We start from the raw sequence: 24,934 nt of genomic DNA on the forward strand, positions 1-24,934 counted from the left end.
CTAACCTGTGTTTGTTCTGGAGTCCGCCTGTATTATTCTTTCTGTGGTTACTGGATGCACACCGGGCCAATCTGTCAGCAAAATGATATGACATATTGTTCTTCCCTGACATTTGTGCTTTTAAAGAACCACAATTATCAACACATGATGTGAGAGGAAAGGAGTGAACTCCTCTGCCAACTTGGAAAACAGAGTCTGACAGGTTTATTCAATTCCCTGTAACCAAAGTCACTTCTGAATGAGATGAGAGGGAGCACAACACTGCTCCATAGCTGTCAGGACAGGAGCATGGAAAGAAAATGATACGCATTCATCCAGACTAAAAATGAAAAGTGCCATCACAATGATAATATCTCATTATTATCTACTAAGTGATTATGTGTCTGTTTTCAAACCCGGCCATGGGGAAATAAAGCAGTGTCAATGTAGGAAGATAGGAGCAGTTTAGAAAGTAGGAATGCTATCTTCCGATGTGAACTTTTTGTTTTCTTTCCACTCCGGTAGTGTTCTCTCATTGGAAACCATTGGAGCCAAATGACTTGTCAGCCTAATTATCTCATTAACATCACTCAAATCTTTATCTCATGACAACAGAAGTATTGTAACGCTCTATGGCACACGATACAAAAAAAGTATCTTGACAAAATGTTACTCTTGTAGAGAATATATTGGTGTCTCAGTGTTTATCTCAAATTACTTTAATGACTTTGGGATAAAGGTCAGAATAGAGAGTATCAAAGTTAAGTTCCCATCCACTTTCTCACCAAAACTGCTGGCTCAATAACATTTGTCTCAGAATGAGGTGTGACAATGTTGAGTCTTCCATGGAGAGGAAAGCAGTGGGGGTAGCATCTCTGTAGGGACAGAGAAAAAGTGGAGAAGAGGAGGAGATTCATTTTGGAGTGGCCTGGGGGAGTCCTCATAGACAGGACATCCTTCAGCCTCGGACCAGACTACGCTGCTCTCTATTTACTCAGCACCTGGAAACTAGCTCTGCAAATACACTATAGACAACATACAGATTCAGTCTTCCCAGCCTGGTGCAGGTCTACAATTTTGTTTCTGGTGTCCTTTGACAGCTCTTTGGTCTTGGCCATAGTGTAGTTTGGAGTGTGACTGTTTAAGGTTGTGGACAGGTGTCTTTTATACTGATAACAAGTTCAAACAGTTGCCATTAATGCAGGTAACGAGTGGAGGACAGAGGAGCCTCTTAAAGAAGAAGTTACAGGTCTGTGAGAGCCAGAAATTTTGCTTGTTTTTAGGTGACCAAATACTTATTTTCCACCATAATTTGCAAATAAATTCATTAAAAATCCTACAATGTGATTTTCTGGATTTATTTTGTTCTAATTTTGTCTGTCATAGTTGAAGTGTACCTATGATGAAAATTACAGGCCTCTCTCATCTTTTTAAGTGGGAGAACTTGCACAATTGGTGGCTGACTAAATACTTTTTTGCCCCACTGTACATAGTGTGTGTGCTGTGCATATACACACATTCTGCATTTATGAGATTACAGACAAATACTGTACATTATTACAAATATCTATGGTGCTTTCATATCCCAGTCTAATATGTCCCAATCTTTTGCATTAGCCAGACTGTTTACCAGTCGCTATCCCCTCCACGGTGGCTGCCTCTCAGCAAACCATTTGATCCCTCTGGTGCGTTCTTTCTCACCGACCGTTTCCATAGATAACAGCGACATAAAAAGGCTTCCCTAGCGACCCCTGCAGAAGCCTCGTTGGGGTTATCATTGGCGAACACACTGTGTGGTTTTGAGGTGGGCAAGAGACGCTCTCATATGCGTAATCCTGCTCTGAGTTGACAAGGTTAGGGCTGGTGGGAGTTCCTCCCTCTTTCGCAGGCAGTAGGATCCTCAGGGGACAGACGGGCTACAGTGGTCTCAGTCCCTTAAACCACCCCTGGGTGATCATTGTCTCTGTCTGTCTCATTGTCTCTGCTAGGCCTGGACCCAGGGATGACCCCTTTCAGTTATTCACATAGTGAAATGACACATCCCGTTTACACAGGAATTCTTCATTCCTAGTCTGGGCTTTGAAAGGCCGGAGTGGGTATGGTGTTGGGGTTGGTACATGAAAGGCCTGAGTGGGTATGGTGTTGGGGTTGGTACATGAAAGGTCTGAGTGGGGTATGGTGTTGGGGTTGGTACATTAAATGCCTGAGTAGGTATGGTGTTGGGGTTGGTACATGAACTGTCTGAGTGGGTATGGTGTTGGGGTTGATACATGAAATGCCTGAGTGGGGTATGGTTTTGGGGTTGGTACATGAAAGGCCTGAGTGGGTATGGTGTTGGGGTTGGTACATGAAAGGCCTGAGTGGGTATGGTGTTGGGGTTGGCACATGAAAGGTCTGAGTGGGGTATGGTGTTGGGGTTGGTACATGAAAGGTCTGAGTGAGTATGGTGTTGGAGTTGGTACATGAAAGGCCTGAGTGGGTATGGTGTTGGGGTTGGTACATGAAAGGTCTGAGTGGGGTATGGTGTTGGGGTTGGTACATGAAAGGTCTGAGTGGGGTATGGTGTTGGGGTTGATACATGAAAGGTCTGAGTGGGGTGTGGTGTTGGGGTTGGTACATGAAAGGTCTGAGTGGGGTACGGTGTTGGGGTTGATACATGAAAGGTCTGAGTGGGGTATGGTGTTGGGGTTGGTACATGAAAGGTCTGAGTGGGGTATGGTGTTGGGGTTGGTACATGAAATGCCTGAGTAGGTATGGTGTTGGGGTTGGTATATGAAATGTCTGAGTGGGTATGGTGTTGGGGTTGATACATGAAATGCCTGAGTGGGGTATGGTGTTGGGGTATGGTACATGAAAGGTCTGAGTGGGGTATGGTGTTGGGGTTGGTACATGAAAGGTCTGAGTGGGGTATGGTGTTGGGGTTGGTACATGAAAGGTCTGAGTGGGTATGGTGTTGGGGTTGGTACATTGGAGTACAGTATGTATGTTTATGATTAGTGTAAGATGGAACATAGATAGTCTAATGGCTGTTTTTGAGCTACTATCTTTCATTTGCACATTTGTATATCAGCACAGGCAAAACAATATTTTTTGCTTATGTGCCTTTCTCACACTCACTTTTTCTCTCTCCCTCCGTCCCTCTGTCGCTCTCCCTCTCTCTCTCCCTTCATCCCTCTCTCTCTCCCTCCCCTATCTCTCTCTCCCTCCACCCCTCTCTCTCCATTCCTATCTCTCTCTCCATTCCTATCTCTCTCTCCCTCTATCATCTCTCTCTCCCTCATCCCCCTCTCTCCCTCATCCCTCTCTCTCCCTCCATCCCTCTCTCTCTCCCTCCCCTCTCTCTCTTGCCCTCCGTTCCTATCTCTCTCTCCCTCATCCCTCTTTCTCTCTCCCTCATCTCCCTCATCCCCCTCTCTCCTCCCTCCCATGTCTCTCTCTCCCTCCCCCTCTCTCTACCTAATCCCTCTCTCTCCCTCCATCCCTCTCTCTCTCCCTCATCCCTCTTTCTCTCTATATCCTTCCCTCTATCCCTCTCTCCCTCCCTCCCCCCTATCTCTCTCCCTCCATCCCTCTGTCTACCTCCCCAAACTCTCTCTCTCTCTCCATTCCTGTCTCTCTCTCTCCCTCCATCTCTCTCTCTCCCTCATCCCCCTCTCTCACTCCCCCTCTCTCTCTACCTCATTCCCCTCTCCCCTCTCTCTCTCCCTCCATCCCTCTCTCCCCCTCTCTTGCCCTCCATTCCTATCTCTCTCTCCCTCCCCTTCTCTCTCTTGCCCTCCGTTCCTATCTCTCTCTCCCTCATCCCTCTTTCTCGCTCCCTCCAATCCTTTCTCTCTGTCTCCATTCCCCTCTCTCTCCATTCCTGTCTCTCTCTCCCTCCATCCTTCTCTCTCTCCCTCATCTCTATCTCTCTCCCTCCACCTATCTCTCTCCCTCCATCCATCCCTCCCTCCCTCTTTCTCTCTCCCCCTTTCCCGCTCTCCATCCCTCTCTCTACCTCCCCAATGTCTCTCTCTCTCTCTCTGTCTCCCTCCCCCTCTCTCTCTACCTCATCCCTCTCTCTCCCTCTCCGCTCTCTCTCTCTCCCTCCATCCCTCTCTCTCTCCCTCCCTCCTCCCTCTCTTTCTCCTCCAGCGGTGTGTGCTCTTTGTGTGTGGGTTTCCTTCAATATTTCCAGGCTTGATTAAAAGCCCATTAGCGATGCATGGCCCTGGGTAAAACACAGAAAGTGTAATCAAAATGGAAATGAGAGAGACAGTGTGGAGAGAGATGAAGCGAGCAGCGACTGTCTTCACCACAACAGACAATTTTCCACATTCTCTCTTTTTTCGTCAGTTTTTATAGTAATAAGGCAGAAATGATTAAACTGAGGCCCAGCATAATGAGAATAAATCATGTTCAGGAACATGCATTTGACAGCTGTGATTCGGCTCTGCTCAAAGCAAATAGGCAGAGAGGAAGAATAAAATGGAAGAGAAAATTACACTGTGTTTGGTTTTTGTTAGCAGTTGCCAGCTATAAATATCCCCATCCAACATCGTTCCTCTCTTTATTTTGCTGTATATAAATAAATACTTGTCAACCTACCTAGACTTTAAGCAGAAACAAATGTTGACGGTGTTGATACTAATGGCCTGATCCCTTCCTATCAGACAGTGTGAAGGAACTCATCAAACTGCAGTTAACAAGCCCAGGGCCTGAAATCAGACTCCGCACACACACTACACCATCCATCACCTCCACTGTCTGGGCCAATCCACTGCTGCCAATACACGACAAGATAAAAATGACACAGCAGTCTGAACCTCCATTCACATCAACTACCAGCTCCTCCATTCACATCAACTACCAGCTCCTCCATTCACATCAACTACCAGCTCCTCCATTGACATCAACTACCAGCTCTTCCATTCACAGCAACTACCAGCTCCTCCATTCACATCAACTACCTGATCCTCCATTCACATCAACTACCTGATCCTCCATTCACATCAACTACCTAATCATCCATTCACATCAACTACCTGCTCCTCCATTCACATCAACTACCTGATCCTCCATTCACATCAACTACCAGCTCCTCCATTCACATCAACTACCTGATCCTCCATTCACATCAACTACCTGATCATCCATTCACATCAACTACCTGATCATCCATTCACATCAACTACCTGATCATCCATTCACATCAACTACCAGCTCCTCCATTCACATCAACTACCTGATCCTCCATTCACATCAACTACCTGATCCTCCATTCACATCAACTACCTGATCCTCCATTCACATCAACTACCAGCTCCTCCATTCACATCAACTACCTGATCCTCCATTCACATCAACTACCTGATCCTCCATTCACATCAACTACCTGAACCTCCATTCACATCAACTACCTGATCCTCCATTCACATCAACTACCTGAACCTCCGTTCACATCAACTACCTGATCCTACATTCACATCAACTACCAGCTCCTCCATTCACATCAACTACCAGCTCCTCCATTCACATCAACTACCTGAACCTCCATTCACATCAACTACCTGATCCTACATTCACATCAACTACCTGATCCTCCATTCACATCAACTACCAGCTCCTCCATTCACATCAATTACCCGCTCCTCCTCATTAGTCAGCCTAAGCAATGAGAAGCAATGAGAAGCACAAGGGCAAAAACAAAGACATGATGATGACTGGGCTGCCATGTTTCACTGTACGTGATGTCCTCTACAGCTGATTATTGCTGTTTTGCAAACCTCTATTTAGTTGTTCATAGTTGCAGAGAAACATGGCATCATTTAGAGCAGTATGATTGGTGAGTCCTGAGCACTGGGTTGAGGCCATCAGTTACAAAGAGACCCCATTGGCCAGCTCCCCGTGGCCAGGTCCAGACAGGGTGGAAACTGACCCAGAAAACAGATGGCTCTTTTGGTGTTAGACTGTGGAGATGACAGCTGGGGGATGAGAGGTTGGGGTTTGAGAGGCTGGGGGATGAGAGGTTGGGGAGTGAGAGGCTGGGGGATGAAAGGCTGGGGGATGAGAGGCTGGGGGTGAGAGGCTGGGGGATGAGAGGCTGTGGGATGAAAGGTTGGGGTTGAGAGGCTGGGGGATGAGAGGCTGGGGTTGAGAGGCTGGGGGTGAGAGGCTGGGGTTGAGAGGTTGGGGATTGAGAGGCTGGGGGGATGAGAGGTTGGGGTTGAGAGGCTGGGGGATGAGCGTTTGGGGGTTGAGAGGCTGGGGGATGAGAGGTTGGGGGTTGAGAGGCTGGGGGTGAGAGGCTGGGGGATGAGAGGCTGGGGGATGAGAGGTTGGGGGTTGAGAGGCTGGGGGTGAGAGGCTGGGGGATGAGAGGCTGGGGGATGAGAGGCTGGGGATGAGAGGCTGGGGGTTGAGAGGCTGGGGGTGAGAGGCTGGGGGATGAGAGGCTGGGGGATAAGAGGCTAGGGGATGAGAGACTGGGGGATGAGAGGTTGGGGGTGAGAGACTAGGGGATGAGAGGCTGGGGGTTGAGAGGCTGGGGATGAGAGGATGGGGCATGAGAGGATGGGGCATGAGAGGCTGGGGGATGAGAGACTGGGGGATGAAAAGTTGGGGGTTGAGAGGCTGGGGGATGAGAGGCTGGGGAATGAGAGGCTGGGGTTGAGAGGCTGGGGATGAGAGGCTGGGGGTTGAGAGACTGGGGGTTGAGAGTATGGGGGTGAGAGGCTGGGGGTTGAGAGGCTGGGGGATGAGAGGCTGGGCCAGGGTTGACCAGGGAGCAGCAGGCATTACTTTGTATCTGTTTGAGAGCAATTAGTTATCAGCACATGGGCTCTAGTAATCAGCCAACAGGGGAGATGAGATATGGTGCAGCTCTGTGACTAGAGGGGTTGGAGGTGGGGGGTGGGGGGTTCCAAAGGGCTCCCGTGTTTTTGTTCAAGAGCCCCGGGGCAGCTGAGTACACCACCTGTTAATAACTCTGAAGTGGCCTTTAATTGGAGCCCTGGCTGTGGACCAGCCTATGAACAACTGAGAGAGGAGGCCGGGCTGAGGACCAGCCTATGAACAACTGAGAGAGGAGGCCGGGCTGTGGACCAGCCTATGAACAACTGAGAGAGGAGGCCGGGCTGAGGACCAGCCTATGAACAACTGAGAGAGGAGGCCGGGCTGAGGACCAGCCTATGAACATCTGAGAGAGGAGGCCGGGCTGTGGACCAGCCTATGAACAACTGAGAGAGGAGGCCTGGCTGTGGACCATTACATTACATTTAAGTCATTTAGCAGAAGCTCTTATCCAGAGCGACTTACAAATTGGTGCATTCACCTTATGACATCCAGTGGAACAGTAGTGCATCTAAATCTTTTAAGGGGGGGTGAGAGGGATTACTTTATCCTATGTATTCCTTAAAGAGGTGGGGTTTCAGGTGTCTCCGGGAAGGTGGTGATTGACTCCGCTGTCCTGGCGTCGTGAGGGAGTTTGTTCCACCATTGGGGGGCCAGAGCAGCGAACAGTTTTGACTGGGCTGAGCGGGAACTGTACTTCCTCAGTGGTAGGGAGGCGAGCAGGCCAGAGGTTTGATGAACGCAGTGCCCTTGTTTGGGTGTAGGGCCTGATCAGAGCCTGGAGGTACTGAGGTGCCGTTCCCCTCACAGCTCCGTAGGCAAGCACCATGGTCTTGTAGCGGATGCGAGCTTCAACTGGAAGCCAGTGGAGAGAGCGGAGGAGCGGGGTGACGTGAGAGAACTTGGGAAGGTTGAACACCAGACGGGCTGCGGCGTTCTGGATGAGTTGTAGGGGTTTAATGGCACAGGCAGGGAGCCCAGCCAACAGCGAGTTGCAGTAATCCAGACGGGAGATGACAAGTGCCTGGATTAGGACCTGCGCCGCTTCCTGTGTGAGGCAGGGTCGTACTCTGCGGATGTTGTAGAGCATGAACCTACAGGAACGGGCCACCGCCTTGATGTTAGTTGAGAACGACAGGGTGTTGTCCAGGATCACGCCAAGGTTCTTAGCGCTCTGGGAGGAGGACACAATGGAGTTGTCAACCGTGATGGCGAGATCATGGAACGGGCAGTCCTTCCCCGGGAGGAAGAGCAGCTCCGTCTTGCCGAGGTTCAGCTTGAGGTGGTGATCCGTCATCCACACTGATATGTCTGCCAGACATGCAGAGATGCGATTCGCCACCTGGTCATCAGAAGGGGGAAAGGAGAAGATTAATTGTGTGTCGTCTGCATAGCAATGATAGGAGAGACCATGTGAGGTTATGACAGAGCCAAGTGACTTGGTGTATAGCGAGAATAGGAGAGGGCCTAGAACAGAGCCCTGGGGGACACCAGTGGTGAGAGCACGTGGTGTGGAGACGGATTCTCGCCACGCTACCTGGTAGGAGCGACCTGTCAGGTAGGACGCAATCCAAGCGTGGGCCGCGCCGGAGATGCCCAACTCGGAGAGGGTGGAGAGGAGGATCTGATGGTTCACAGTATCGAAGGCAGCCGATAGGTCTAGAAGGATGAGAGCAGAGGAGAGAGAGTTAGCTTTAGCAGTGCGGAGCGCCTCCGTGATACAGAGAAAAGCAGTCTCAGTTGAATGACTAGTCTTGAAACCTGACTGATTTGGATCAAGAAGGTCATTCTGAGAGAGATAGCGGGAGAGCTGGCCAAGGACGGCACGTTCAAGAGTTTTGGAGAGAAAAGAAAGAAGGGATACTGGTCTGTAGTTGTTGACATCGGAGGGATCGAGTGTAGGTTTTTTCAGAAGGGGTGCAACTCTCGCTCTCTTGAAGACGGAAGGGATGTAGCCAGCGGTCAGGGATGAGTTGATGAGCGAGGTGAGGTAAGGGAGAAGGTCTCCGGAAATGGTCTGGAGAAGAGAGGAGGGGATAGGGTCAAGCGGGCAGGTTGTTGGGCGGCCGGCCGTCACAAGACGCGAGATTTCATCTGGAGAGAGAGGGGAGAAAGAGGTCAGAGCACAGGGTAGGGCAGTGTGAGCAGAACCAGCGGTGTCGTTTGACTTAGCAAACGAGGATCGGATGTCGTCGACCTTCTTTTCAAAATGGTTGACGAAGTCATCTGCAGAGAGGGAGGAGGGGGGAGGAGGATTCAGGAGGGAGGAGAAGGTTGCAAAGAGCTTCCTAGGGTTAGAGGCAGATGCTTGGAATTTAGAGTGTTAGAAAGTGGCTTTAGCAGCAGAGAGAGAAGAGGAAAATGTAGAGAGGAGGGAGTGAAAGGATGTCAGGTCCGCAGGGAGGCGAGTTTTCCTCCATTTCCGCTCGGCTGCCCGGAGCCCTGTTCTGTGAGCTCGCAATGAGTCGTCGAGCCACGGAGCGGGAGGGGAGGACCGAGCCGGCCTGGAGGATAGGGGACATAGAGAGTCAAAGGATGCAGAAAGGGAGGAGAGGAGGGTTGAGGAGGCAGAATCAGGAGATAGGTTGGAGAAGGTTTGAGCAGAGGGAAGAGATGATAGGATGGAAGAGGAGAGAGTAGCGGGGGAGAGAGAGCGAAGGTTGGGACGGCGCGATACCATCCGAGTAGGGGCAGTGTGGGAAGTGTTGGATGAGAGCGAGAGGGAAAAGGATACAAGGTAGTGGTCGGAGACTTGGAGGGGAGTTGCAATGAAGTTAGAGGAAGAACAGCATCTAGTAAAGATGAGGTCGAGCGTATTTCCTGCCTTGTGAGTAGGGGGGGAAGGTGAGAGGGTGAGGTCAAAAGAGGATAGGAGTGGAAAGAAGGAGGCAGAGAGGAATGAGTCAAAGGTAGACGTGGGGAGGTTAAAGTCGCCCAGAACTGTGAGAGGTGAGCCGTCCTCAGGAAAGGAGCTTATCAAGGCATCAAGCTCATTGATGAACTCTCCGAGGGAACCTGGAGGGCGATAAATGATAAGGATGTTAAGCTTGAAAGGGCTGGTAACTGTGACAGCATGGAATTCAAAGGAGGCGATAGACAGATGGGTAAGGGGAGAAAGAGAGAATGACCACTTGGGAGAGATGAGGATCCCGGTGCCACCACCCCGCTGACCAGAAGCTCTCGGGGTGTGCGAGAACACGTGGGCAGACGAAGAGAGAGCAGTAGGAGTAGCAGTGTTGTCTGTGGTGATCCATGTTTCCGTCAGTGCCAAGAAGTCGAGGGACTGGAGGGAGGCATAGGCTGAGATGAACTCTGCCTTGTTGGCCGCAGATCGGCAGTTCCAGAGGCTACCGGAGACCTGGAACTCCACGTGGGTCGTGCGCGCTGGGACCACCAGATTAGGGTGGCCGCGGCCACGCGGTGTGGAGCGTTTGTATGGTCTGTGCAGAGAGGAGAGAACAGGGATAGACAGACACATAGTTGACAGGCTACACAAGAGGCTACGCTAATGCAAAGGAGATTGGAATGACAAGTGGACTACACGTCTCGAGTGTTCAGAAAGTTAAGCTTACGTAGCAAGAATCTTATTGACTAAAATGATTAAAATGATACAGTACTGCTGAAGTAGGCTAGCTGGCAGAGGCTGCGTTGTTGACTATGTAGGCTAGCTGGCAGTGGCTGCGTTGTTGACACTACACTAATCAAGTCGTTCCGTTGAGTGTAATAGTTTCTACTGTGCTGCTATTCGGGGCTAGCTGGCTAGCTAGCAGTGTTGATTACGTTACGTTGCGTTAAAAGAACGACAATAGCTGGCTAGCTAACCTAGGAAATCGCTCTAGACTACACAATTATCTCTTTGATACAAAGACGGCTATGTAGCTAGCTATGTAGCTAGCTACGATCAAACAAATCAAGCCGTTGTACTGTAATGAAATTAAATGAAAAATGTGATACTACCTGTGGAGCGAAGCGAAATACGACCGGATTGTTGAGTGCGGAAGTTCTGTTCGGTAGACGTTGGCTAGCTGTTGGCTAGCTAGCAGTGTCTCCTACGTTAAGGACGACAAATAGCTGGCTAGCTAACCTCGGTAAATTAAGATAACCACTCTAAAACTACACACTCTAAACTACACAATTATCTTGGATACGAAGACAGCAAAGACAACTATGTAGCTAGCTAACACTACACTAATCAAGTCGTTCAGTTGAGTGTAATAGTTGTGCTGCTAATCGGTAGACGGTGGACTAGCTAACGGTGGACGTTAGCTAGCTGGCTAGCTGCAGGGCAGTGTAGACTGCGTTAGGACGACGAAATACGATAATTACGCAATTATCTATGATACAAAGACGGCTATGTAGCTAGCTAAGAAGAAATTGCTAAGATTAGACAAATCAAACCGTTGTACTATAATGAAATGTAATGAAATGTAATACTACCTGCGGACCGAGTGCAGATGCGACCGCTCGCTCCAACCCGGAAGAGATCAGCCTATGAACAACTGAGAGAGGAGGCCGGGCTGTGGACCAGCCTATGAACAACTGAGAGAGGAGGCCGGGCTGAGGACCAGCCTATGAACAACTGAGAGAGGAGGCCGGGCTGAGGACCAGCCTATGAACAACTGAGAGAGGAGGCCGGGCTGTGGACCAGCCTATGGACAACTGAGAGAGGAGGCCGGGCTGTGGACCAGCCTATGGACAACTGAGAGAGGAGGCCTGGCTGTGGACCAGCCTATGAACAACTGAGAGATGAGGCCGGGCTGTGGACTAGCCTATGCACAACTGAGAGAGGAGGCCTGGCTGTGGACCAGCCTATGAACAACTGAGAGAGGAGGCCACCAAAGACAGCAGATGCACAACAGAGATTGCAGGAAGAGATCGAAAGCCCAGGGGCACAGGGAAATGGAAAATATGAGAATCATGACAATCTCTAAGGGAAGACCTACCCTGTTTTAAACAAGTCAAGGAGTTACAGTGCTCTAAACCCATTCAGGATTAACGGGTAATATAATCATTTTTGTCACGTCATCCTCTGCTGCTATAATTAACACAGAAAACTATATTTTCTCTTAATATATCTGGGGATAACATCATTATATAACCCCTTACTGGTATTATGTTGATTTGAAACTGTTTCGTTTTTAAGGTCACAGATAATTAATTATATTTCAGAATCAGAATTAATGATTTGTTAATTTGTTTTTGTTTTAATTAGGTTACAAATTCCAGCCATGTCTTCTGTTGCATTAGCTGTCATTTTCCTCATGAAGATTTGACAGGCAGGGTGTAATTATTCTGCTTTAGAGGTGTTGATGACAACAACAACATCAGAGATCTGGTTTATCCTGGAACTGGTGTCATAATACAGTGTTTCCCAACCCTGGTCCTCGAGTATCTCTAACAGTACACCGCTTCGTTGGAGCCCTTGGCAAACACACCTCATTCAGCTCATTGAGAGCTTGATGATTAGTTGACAGTTTGAATCAAGTGTGATTGTCCAGAGTTGCAATAAAATGTAGTATGTGTCAAAACCTAAATCAGACAGACAAAGAAACTCATTCTGTCTTCCTGGATGTCTGTGATCCATTCTGTGTTGAGCCTGATTCAGAACCTTGTCTGTGTCTATATGTGCATGGTTCTGTTTGTCTTGTTGCCTCCCCTTGGTTCTGTTTGTGTTGTAGTTGTGTCAGTCGGAGCAGAGCAGAACCACTTGTTTGTGTAAACAGTAACACAGCACAGAGAGAGACATTTCTGATATTAGGATGGTCCCAGCATGGGGCTCTTCAACTGTCCCGGCGTTGCTCTAACTACAACACTACAAGACCAGTAGGGAGCAGGACCACTCCATTCATGTGGAACGCCTCTCCAACATGTCTCTAGCATGTTGTTTTCTTGTCGCCAAATTTGTCAAAACTGTTTTTTAGCCTTGACATACTGTGCTGTATTTATGGTGTTCATTCAAAATGCTATGTTTCTTAATGCTGTCAGACTTCCATAGAAAGAACTAAGACAAGGGGAATAGGTGTCATACTGTTACACAGTCTAGTGATCCAAAGTGCTCTCCAATGATCTATTCAGTCTGCTATTTATCCCCACTGATGCCAGATCCCATTGAGGAAACAGACACTGCCGGCAGACTGCCTTTCAGTCAGCTGGATGGTTTAGACCTCCTTTTATTAACCCCCCTCACCTCCCCCCAGACCAAATTAACCCCCTGTCAGAGGCCCACAATGAGAGTGGGCATGGCCCAGGCTGATTAATCCCACGGCTACCCATCGTGAGGGCACAGTGGCCCCAATGGCCCCCATCTCCCCATTAGCCATACGCCCATCCCTGTTGGCCTCCCTCCCTCCATCACCCACTCCCCTGTCCCCCCTGCCCCCTCTGTCCCGCCCTCACACGGCCTGTCAAACAACACAAATCTGTCACCATGTCAGCTGAAGAGACAGTCAGCCAAAATACTGATGTGATGGGAGAGGGATCACAATCAAAGGACTGATTAGCAATTAATTGGCTGTAAAAATAAGTGTTAGCAGCAGTGTGTGTGTGTGTGTGTGTGTGTGTGTGTGTGTGTGTGTGTGTGTGTGTGTGTGTGTGTGTGTGTGTGTGTGTGTGTGTGTGTGTGTGTGTGTGTGTGTGTGTGACAGAGAGAGAGAGTATAGGTGTGTGTATGGTTGGGTCCTAAATCAGGGGAGGAGTGCCCTAACCCTCCCCACTCTGCCCTGCCCATATGGTCCCTCAGGAGTGCAGCCAGTCATGGTTGTTGGGAGGCTAGAGGGAGTCCCATTCTGCACACACACACAGAGACATACACACCACAACGCAGCATGGGGACACACTACCAGAGAGCCTAGGAGATAGACAACCCTTCAGTCTGACAGTTCCCTCCCATTGAGACTGACAGCCTTCCCTGACGGATCTTTAAAAGAAAGCTGATTGACACACTGTGGCACTACTGTCCAGGATTATTATTGTCTCAGTTAGAGTCTCGTTGGATATTATCTTGATGACTGTTGGATCTTGGATACAGCCAGAGATGTGGGTGGGTGGTCCCTCCCACAGAGGATATCGGGTGGGTGGGCTGTGGCACCCTCTGAGCCTGGCACTGCTGAGTGTGTTGTGCTGCCTGTGCCAGATGGGCATAGGGGCATGGGCACTGGCCGTGTCCGGTAATGAGAGTGTGCCAGGGGTCTCAGTCTCTGTGGTGTTATTTCCGACAGACACGGGCGCTGCCACTCAGGATGGGGCCAGTGAAGGGGCCACCTCGGCCCCCACCTCAGAACACGAGGATGACAACTCCCTGGGCTACACAGGTACTGATGCTGCTTCCTGTTACTATGGTCAACGTGTGTGTGTCTGTGTGTGTGTGTGTGTGTGTGTGTGTGTGTGTGTGTGTGTGTGTGTGTGTGTGTGTGTGTGTGTGTGTGTGTGTGTGTGTGTGTGTTGACTCAGTTAAATGTTTCCAATGACTCTGTCATGTCCAGTCTTCTCTCCCTCTTATTGCAACACATACTTTTCTATCAGAGGTTCTCTTGAGTTTTCTCCTGTTCTCTCTAGCCTATCCATCCATCTGTAAGTCTTTATGCTGCTCAACGTTGTATTTGTGAAACATTAGTCATTCATAATGTGAGGTTGGAGGAATTGATTACACTGGGTGAGGCACAATAGTGACTAATGGAAGGACGTGGTTTTAAAGTTGTAATCGTGACATTATTGTCTAGTTATCAGAGATTACAATGTGCATTTAGGTGAATGATCTTAGTGTAGACATCTTCTATATAAGCATTACGAATTCCCCTGTTCACTGTTTACCATGTTAATGCACAGAACACTGTGAGTAACTGAATAAGGCAAACTGCCTGTGTCTCCCTCTGAGCTCCAACACTACCTAAGAGAAATGGAAATCAAACGTGTTGATCATTTTGTGAATAAATGACCAGAGACTAGATAGGTTTCCATTTGTGAGTACAGAAAGAGGAGATGTGTGGGAGACCGAGGTGCAGTGTGCTGAGTGGTGTTTCAGTTGACATAGACGGTGTCTCCCAGGGTCAGAGGGCTCTGTGGGGTGATGAGGAATAGGAAATGGGACCAACCTGAGGGACTGAGCTAACACACACACACACACACACACACACACACACACACACAGACACACAGACACACACACACACACAGACACACACACACATAGACACACACACACACACACACACACAGAGACACACACACACACACACACACACACACACAGACACACACACGGTCTGGAGCTGATTACAGACGAGGCGTGTGTTTGGTTTGTTTTTGCTTCGTCTTCCTGACATGAGGGGAATAGAAGTGTCTCCACTGTGTTGTCACTGTGTGTGAGGAGCCCTGGTGATTTACCGGACCTCACACACACAGCCTCTCTAGGCTCCAGGAAGACTCCTGCAGGAACAGGAAGTTCAATATGAACTGCTAGAGCCATTACCAGGGTCCATCACCGTGTGTGGCGGAGGATAGGATCGCCAAGAAGGAAAGGTTTTAGATCCCCAGTAAATATGGGGATCGCTGCCAGTGTCACAGAAACATGTGAAAATGATATCATCTAAAGCTGATACAGACTGGTATGTCTGTATTGCTTCACCGTTTCTGTGCCTTGACATACAGGACATGGACTAGCTAAAATCCTCTATTTCTGTATTGTTGTGTTACTATTAGATTGTTGAACTGGATACAGATCAGAGTTACATATTGCTCTTTAAAACTGTTTACCCTTTTTTGGCATAATTCACGTGAAGATTTAATCTGGAAAAATGATATAATTTCTGCCTCTCTGCATATGGGTTCATGGTCAGGGTGGGAGGCGTTTAAACCTGTTTGAGTGGCCCCCCTCATTAATCTGCTATAATGACAGTTCCAGGAGATCATCTTTAATCCGGCCGTTTAATCCAACTGTGCATGGAATGAGGGAAATCGATCTGTCCCAGCCAGGGAAATGAAACTATTAGGTGACCTAATAATTCAGTCTGCTGCTGCTAGGACAGATTGGGCTGCAGCCAAGGACTCCTTTTACACACTGCCTGCCTGGGTTGACCTGCAGATTAGTTTGAAAGCTGCCACTTTTTAGCAGGAGTTCAATTGAAGTTCACCTTGAGAGGGCCACACGGTAAAGTATCGGATCCTTCATGTGGTTCACTGCTTTTATTTTTGCCATTGAACCCCCTTGTGATCATTGTGTCCTTGATTGAGAAACAAGTCCATTGATTATGAGGTAAATCTCACCATGTGGCTGAGGTAAGTGGCAGATCCCAACAGACAACAGAGGACATTGAGCTGAATGACAGCAGGGTAATACCTGTCCCCAGGAGAGGACAAGTTCGCTGTGACCCTACTCCATACAGGGCCCTACAGAAGTATGATGCGGTCTGACCTTTGTATTAAGGTTCTATCAGAGTACCAAACGTGTCCGTATACGTACAGCAATCTATTGGACCGTTGGCTTTCATACTGTTCAAATTCTAAACGCAGCTCAAGCTTTTTTCTCCAACTGTCAACACAATCAAATGCATAGAGGACACATACCGGAGACACGTTGGTTGGGAATTTTTGGTCTGTGCTTTTTGGTCTGTGCTTTTTGGTCTGTGCTTTTTGGTCTGTGCTTTTTGGTCTGTGCTTTTTGGTCTGTGCGTCCCCCGTGGATGGTGGTCTCAGAGCCACATTCTAGATTCATGCTTTAGGGTTACTGTAAATAAATGACACTTTACTCATAGTTATAACACATATGTATCTAATATGAGCAGGTGGTATGTTCATTGTAACATGTCCACGTTGATAACTACTAGGATAATAACAGATTGGAATGGCTTGATTTGTTGAAGAATGACTATAAAGCCTTTATTATCAGCCTAACTGGATGATTTTAAAATACCATCATATAACTTTCAATCTGTGGCGGCACACTCTTGACCTGAAGTTTACCTGAGTGTTAAGATTGGTGGTATTTATGCTCCTCTAACAGACTTGATTATTACTCTCAGCAGCCAGCCTTGCCAGTCAACCAGTCAGCCAGCAAGCCAGCCAGTCAGCAAGCCAGTCAGCCAGCCAGCCAACCAACCAGTCAGACAGCCAGCTCTCACAAATTGCATCCTGAAGTCAAAGTGCATTGTAAATGTATGTCCATAATAAAGGAGAGCGACCAGATTCAAAACAGAATAATTAAATTTTCATGCTAAACCCCCAGCAGCACTTGCAGTATGTTAGCTGCCACACTGCACTGTAGTTGGCAGTGACAGACACAAAGACAGAGAAAGGAGAGGAGACAGGTCTGTGGTTCTCCTGCTGTAGCATGAAAGGCTGAGCTTGACTTTAGAGCAGTCCATCTCAGATCATCTCCCCTCACTGTCCACAACTACCACTGCGTCTGTCACACATCACAAAGGATGGCAGCGATCACAACGCCGCCTGACAATCTATTTGTCCGTTTCTGGAAATAAAGACGCAGAGGAAAGTGAGGAAATTGAAGGTTGCCGCACTGCCACTGTTGATTGGCTGTAGAACAGAATGGGTCTAGACAGCCGCTTTATTTCATATTCTCTCCATGTGTGTGCCCCTGAATGTCTAGTGTCAGACATGCACTGTAATAACAGATGGGTTGATGGGAAACTAGAGATGGTCTGAATGAGAGACGGTACTTCCTTTTCTGACTGAATAGATGGAGATGGAGAATGTCAGGCCAGGCTAGCCTTCTCCATCTCTCTACTTCTGCACCCTTATCTTTCTGCTTCAGGGATCTACTAGTTGTATTGCAAGTGATCAAAGTAAGGGCACATTGTCCTATGTTGTGTCCATAAGGTCTGTATTGTGGGCTGTGTTGATATTCATGGCCCATGGTGGGTGAGTGGGTGGGTGAGTGGGTGAGTGGGTGAGTGAGTGAGTGGGTGGGTGAGTGGGTGAGTGGGTGGGTGGGTGGGTAGGTAGGTGGGTGGGTGGGTGAGTGGGTGGGTGGGTGGGTGGGTGGGTGGGTGGGTGAGTGGGTGGGTGGGTGGGTGGGTGAGTGAGTGGGTGAGTGGGTGAGTGGGTGGGTGGGTGGGTGGGTGAGTGAGTGGGTGAGTGGGTGGGTGGGTTGGTTACATTACTTTGTTTATCCCTGATTGATGTGGAGGTGGAGCGGCACTATGCGGCTGGCTGACAGCTTTACCGTGAGAAAGATGTACAGCTCTATTTCCCATCCGTCCTCTCCTCTCGTTACATACCCTGCTCTGGCCTTGAGTCTCCACCCTGCAAACCAATCAGCTTGCCTGCCTGTGTCAGCCCATCCACATACATTACACCAGAGTGCCATCGCTACGGTGCTGCATCCCCTGTGTGTGTCACGTCTCCACACCAACCCTCCTTTATGCTCATAAGTGGCCCGGTGCTCATGATGCAGGGAAAGAGAGTGATGTTCGTGTGTAGAGCTGATCCAGTTTGGAGCGATCCTTTTGTGTAGGGCCACAGAAACTGGATGGTGACCCTGTTCCCTGTCCAATCTCTTTTCATCTCTCTGATCCTCACAGCTTAACTTACCGCTGTCCCAGGAAATAGCTCTCTTAGCCATTCCACTAATGCTGTCAAGAGGGGTTGGAGTGGGAATAAGATTGAGTAAAATAAAGAGAGAGAAATGGGGGTTAAAAAGAGGGAGAATGGGGTTAGATTATTTAAATCCAAAAATCAAATCAAGTCAAAATATTGGTCACATACACAGTTTTAGGAGATGTAATAGCAGGTGCAGCGAAATGCTTGTGTTACTAGCTCCTAACAGTACAGTAGAAATGTCAAACAAGTACACAAATAATAATTAAACCTAGAAACAAGAACATCCATGTTTGAGGTTCAGGGTTAGAGGAATTACATTGGTTTAATGGCTGATGTTATGATTATCATGGAAGGAAAGGTGTAAAGTGGGTCTGATTTTGCTAAGTGTTAATAACCAGCTCAGCCTCCTGTCCTCCCCAACACCCATCTCATATCCAAACAGAGAGACTCCTGGGTAATTACAGTGTTTTTCTGCCTATCATGTGAATAGGCTACACTCTACACCAGCTGTGGGGAGGGAGGGAGGGAGGGAGGGAGGGAGGGAGGGAGGGAGGGAGGGAGGGAGGGAGGGAGGGAGGGAGGGAGATTTAATGCCTCCCTTTGTATTGTGCCTGGATGTCCATATGGTGTTTTCATGACTGTCAGGCAGGTGCATTTTTGATTACCCAAATTGAAGGGGACAGCGTGTAATATTCAGTGGTGGTAAAAGCACCAAACTGTTAAACTTGAGTAAAAGTAAAAATACCTAGAAATAGAAAATGACTCACGTAAAGTGAAAGTCACCCAATAAAATATTGAATAAAAGTCTAAAAGTATTTGGTTTTAATTGTACTTAATTATCAAAAGTAAATGTAATTGCTCAAATACACTTGTATCAAAAGTAAAGGGAAAGTATATATCATTTAAAATTCCTTATAATAAACAAACCAGATGGCACCATTTTCTGTTTTTTATTTATTTATTTATGGATAGCCAGCACACCAACACTTAGACATCATTTATCAATGAAGCATGTGTGTTTAGTGAGTCCTCCAGATCAGAGGCAGTAGGGATCACCAGGGATGTTCTCTTAATAAGTGAGTGAATTGGACCATTTTCCTGTCCTGCTAAGCATTCAAAATGTAATGAGTACTTTTGGGTGTCAGGGAAATGTCTGGAGTAGGAAGTATATTATTTTCTTGAGGAATGTAGTGAAGTAAAAGTAAAAAATAGTCAAAGATATAAATAGTAAAATAAAGTACAGATACCCCCAAAAACAACTTAAGTAGTACTTTAAAGTATTTTTACTTAAGTACTTTACACCACTGGTAATATTACGAAAAGTCATCCAGGGATGAGGAACTCTTTGTCTTGTTTTCCAGCCATGTTGTTTTTAGTGCATCACTGTCACTGCTGATTTCAGTAGCTAGGTTGTTGCCATGGTTGGGGTGTTCGTTCTCCCGCCCTGTGTGGTCGTGTCTTCTCCTCGAACCTGACCTCCACCTTGACACAATGGAGAGATCAGAGAGAGCTGGGTGGGAGAGGATAGCCCCTGTTGCCTCAACCTTAGCCTAAAGGTGTGCTGGGTTGTGCTGAGGGTTCTGATAGCAATGCTCCCAGGCTTCACATCATGTCTGTACTTGTGACTTGTGATCACACATCAGGTTTATTTATTTATGCAGTTGAAAAAGAGGTCAGTGTTCGGCAGTATTCTCTGTTGCTCTGTGAGGGGTGGCCTAGTATAGTATAGTATAATATAGTATAGTAAAGTATAGAATATTATAGTATAGTGTAGTAAAGTATAGTAAAGTATAGAATAGTATAGTATAGTGTAGTAAAGTAAAGTATAGAATATTATAGTATAGTATATTATAGGGGTTGGTGTGATGAGGCAGATGAGGCCTGTGAGGTCCCTGGCTGGCAGCGGTGAGACACAAGGAAGCCTCCAGCGATGATAAAGATAGGGCCCACCTCCTCAGGTTAGTACAGACATGAATGTCCAGGACAGGTGCATGTATACCTTATTTATGAGCACAGAGAGAGTATAGACACCCACACACCTGGGCCAGGTGTGGATTACCCAGGTAACACAGCTAATGTCCTCAGGGAGCCCCTTTCACACAGACTCACAGCTACATGGAAACAGTGCTGTTCAAAGTTAGATGTTTGGAAATAGCACTGGAAGCTCTCTGCCAAAATTGAAAATCATTTCAAATAAATAGCTTCACCTCCTCAGTTTATTAAGACATTGTTGAAAATAGATTGCATTTTTTCAAATAGTGAAGTGTTATTTATGTTTGCTTCCTGAATGGACTGCCTTCAATTCGAATTGACCCCCAGCCCTGGTATCAGTCAGCCAGAGGAGGCTGGTGGGAGAAAATGTGGGAGGATGGGCTCATTGTAATGGCTAGAATGGAATGAATGGAATGGTATCAAACACCTCAAACATATGGAAACCACATGTTCGACTCCGTTCCATTAGTCCCATTCCAACCGTCACAATGAATCCATTCTACTATAGCTCCTCCCACTAGCCTCCTCTACAGTCAGAGCACGTGTCTGCTAAGCCTCCTGGTCAATTAGGCCTCTTTATGAGTCCACAAACACCCTGCAGCTCTGCTCTGCCTTCCAGCTAGCTTTACAGGAGAGATGAGCCCCGTAACTGTCAGCTTTATGATTAGGACAACTGTTACTCATTTTAAAGGGTATGTATGAAGCTGCACAGTCACACGTCTCGCACAGATGAACACTATGTCTGTGGCTCTCTGTCAGTGCTGTTGGGACGTAGGAGTGCTGGGAGAGGGCTGTCAGTGGTCGCTGGCTGTGGTTCAGCACCTGTTCTCAGGACATTGGCGCGTGGTGTGAGGTCATCAGAACCAGATCTCACACCGATCATATTTATTACATTCATCACAGAGCCCGTTTGTTTTGGCAGGTGATCGCACCGGGGAGAGAGAGAAGAGCCGTTTTATTTGAGAAATGAAAGCAATGCTTTTAGCATGAAGCACTGTGTTGTGTTGTTCTATGCTCTGGGTCCATTTAGAGAGATCAGTCACTGTGGTTGGGCCTCCCTCAAACCATTCCCTCAACCACTTAACAATGATATTATAAGTATACAATTGGAAACGTTCAAGGAGCAGTGTAGAATCACTTGGAAAACCACAAAAAGAAAATGGCCGACTTCATTTCCATTTCTGTGGCAGTATAGGTCATTGATCTCAGCTTTTTTATATATATAATGAAAGAGACTTATAGATTTTCTTGTGAAACCATGAGAAAACAAACACCGCGAGGAAACAAAGTGAATGGTTTGAATATTTGTTTTAGCTCTCAAAAGATCAAGGTACCCACTTTAGGAGGATAATTTTTCCCTATCCATTCATTCATTATGTTTGACTGGTGGTTGCTGAAGGAGATTAATCAAAAGGGAGGTACCCACTGTGTCAAGACGTCAATTCAACGGCTATTCCACGTTGGTTCAATTTCATTAAAATGACGTGGAAGCAATGTTGATTCAACCAGTGTGTGCCCAGTGGGTAGTGTTAGGTCTGAGAACATGGGTGTTTCTCAATATGCAACCGTGCTCCACACTCTCATGCTCCGGGTGCATTCTCCATTCTCTTGAGTATGTTCTTGTGATGATGAGAGTGTGGAGAATGGATAAAACAATACATTTGAGAAGCACTCGTACTCCCCCTACTGTATTACCTCCCACTCCCCTGACTGTATTACCTCACTCTTCACCCCCCATTCACTGAACCTTCTTCCAGCCACACATTGGCAAGCAATTTACTTCATAACTATCAGCTAGCTATATGTGAATCGTAATAATGTTGCTAACCAGATAGTTTAACAGGCAAAGATGACCTAAAATTAATATTATGCAAGATAGATGTAAAATCTTTGTGGGTACCTAGCTAACAATTCTTCGTTGCTATCTGGCTAGCTAACAATACTAGTAGTTAGCCAGTTAGCCCTATTGACTTATTATGTGCTTGCTATCTACGGTACGTAGGCAGGTAAACATGCAAAAGTTAACACAGCATGTACTTATTAACGCACCTAGATAAAATATTGTAGTCAGGCAACATATGAGATGTGAAGAGGTAACATTTCATACCAGAATTCGGAGTGGATTTTCTCTCGCTTCAGCTCAAATAATGGCCGACATTGATTTTAACACATTTTCAATAATTTTTTTAAATGGTTGTGTCATATTTCTTTTCATACAGTGCATTTGGAAAGTATTCAGACGGCTTGAATTTTTCAACATTTTGTTAGGTTCCAGTCTTATTCTAAAATGGATTAAAAAAAAAATATATATATATATCCATCGTCAATCTACACACAATACCCCATAATGACAAAGTAAAAACAGGTATTTAAAAGAAGAAGAAAAAATATATCACATTTACATAACTATTCAGACCTTTTACTCTTTGTTGAAGCACCTTTGGAAGCGATTACAGCCTTACAGCCTCAGCTCTTCTTGGGTATGCCGCTACAAGCTTGGCACACCTGTATTTGGGGAGTTTCTCCCATTCCTCTCTGCCGATCCTCTCAAGCTCTGTCAGGTTGGCTGGGGAGTGTCGCTGCGCAGCTATTTTCAGGTCTCTCCAGAGATGTTAGATCGGGTTCAAGTCCGGTCTCTGGCTGGGCCACTCAAGGATATTGAGACTTTTCCCAAAGCCACTCTTGCATTGTCTTGGCTGTGTGCTTTTGGGGTTGTTGTCCTGTTGGAAGGTGAACCTTCGCCCCAGTCTGAGTACCTAAATGCTCTGGAGTAGGTTTTGATCAAGGATCAAGGATCTCTATGTACTTTTCTCCCTTCATCTTTCCCTCAAACCTGACTAGTCAATCTGTCCTGTTGCTGAAAAACATCCCCACAGCATGATGCTGTCATCACCATGCTTCACTATAGGGATGGTGCCAGGTTTCCTCCAGACTTGACGCTTGGAATTCAGGTCAAAGAGTTCAATCTTGGTTTCATCAGACCAGAGAATCTTGTTTTTCATGGTTTGAGAGTCCTTCAGGTACCTTTTGGCAAACTCCGAGTGGGCTGTAATATGTCTGTCTGGCCACTCTACCATAAAGGCCTCATTGGTAGAGTGCTGCAGAGATGATTGTGCTTCTGGAAGTTTCTCCCATCTCCACAGAGGAACTCTGGAGCTCTGTCAGAGTGACCATGGGGTTCTTGGTCATCTCCCTGACCAAGGTCCTTCTCCCCCGATTGCTCAGTTTGCACGGAAGGACAGCTCTAGGATGAGTCTTGTTGATACTAAAGTTCTTCCATTTAAGAATGATGGAGGCCACTGTGTTCTTGAGGACCTTCAACACTGAAGAAATGTTTTGGTACCCTTTCCCAGATCTGTGCCTCAACACAATCCTGTCTCAGAGCCCTACAGACAATTCCTTTGACCTCATGGCTTGGTTTTTGCTCTGCCATGCACTGTCAACTGTGGTTCCTTTTATAGACAGGTGTTGGCCTTTCGAAATCATGTCCATTCAATAGAATTTACCAAAGGTGGGACCCAATCAAGTTGTTGAAACATCTCAAGGATGATCAATGCAAACAAGATGCACCTGAGCTCAAATTCGAGCCTCATAGCAAAGAGTCTGAACTCTTAAGTAAATAAGGTGTTTCTGTTGAATATTTTTTATAAATTTGCAAAAAAATCTAAAAACACTGACAGGATGCTTTCAATTGTGCATCTATAAAAGTTTCAGAGGGTCTTAGGGGCCAAGAGGAATTTCTTCAGCCGCCTGAAGAGGCACTGTACGGGTGGACCATTTCAGATTGTCAGTGACGTGTACTCTGAGGAACGAAGATTTTCACTTTCTCCTCTGCGGTCCCGTCGATGTGGATAGGGACGTGCTCCCTCTGCTGTCTCCTGAAGTCCATGATCAGCTCCTTTGTTTTGTTGACATTGAGGGAGAATGTATTTCCTGACACCACTGCCAGGGTCCTCACCTCCTCCCTGTAGGCTGTCTCGTCATTGTTGGTAATCAGGATCAGCGTAGTGGAAATGTTGTTTCCTACCTTCACCACCTGGGGAGGCCCGTCAGGAAGTCCAGGACCCACTTGCACAGGGTTCAGATCCAGGGCCCCAAGCTTAATGATGAGCTTGGAGAGTACCATGGTGTTGAAGGCTGAGCTATAGTCAATGAACAGCATTTTTACATGGTATTCCTCTTGTTCAGATGGGATAGGGCAGTGTGCAGTGCAATGGCGATTGTTTCCTCTTTGGCTCTATTGGGGCAGTAAGCAAATTTAAGTAGGTCTAGGGTGTCAGGTAAGGTAGAGGTGAAATGATCCTTAACTAGTCTAAAGCACTTCATGATGACAGAAGTGAGTGCTACAGGTGCGATAGTCATTTCATTCAGTTACCTTTGCTTTCTTGGTTACAGGAACAATGGTAGACATCGTGAAGCAAGTGGGGACAGCAGACTGGGATAGGGAGAGATTGAATATGTCCGTAAACTCTCCAGCCAGCTGGTCTGCGCATGCTCTGAGTACGCAGCTAGGGATGCCTTCTGGGCCGGCAGCTTTGCAAGGGTTAACACGCGAGGGTTAACACACTTAAATATCTTA

At 47.2% G+C, this 24,934-nt stretch overlaps 1 protein-coding gene across 1 annotated transcript in view; it reads left to right on the forward strand.

Annotated features, from left to right (window-relative positions):
* Nucleotides 1–24,934, forward strand: part of LOC115120871 (roundabout homolog 1-like) — a 490,866-nt gene that overhangs the window by 37,040 nt on the left and 428,892 nt on the right. Inside the window, exon 2 of the mRNA XM_065000506.1 lies at nt 14,028–14,120. Coding sequence (XP_064856578.1) covers nt 14,028–14,120 — 93 coding nt within the window. The remainder of the gene's footprint in view (nt 1–14,027; nt 14,121–24,934) is intronic.

Source organism: Oncorhynchus nerka, linkage group LG14, assembly GCF_034236695.1.
Source record: "Oncorhynchus nerka isolate Pitt River linkage group LG14, Oner_Uvic_2.0, whole genome shotgun sequence".
Taxonomy (NCBI): Eukaryota; Metazoa; Chordata; class Actinopteri; order Salmoniformes; family Salmonidae; genus Oncorhynchus; species Oncorhynchus nerka.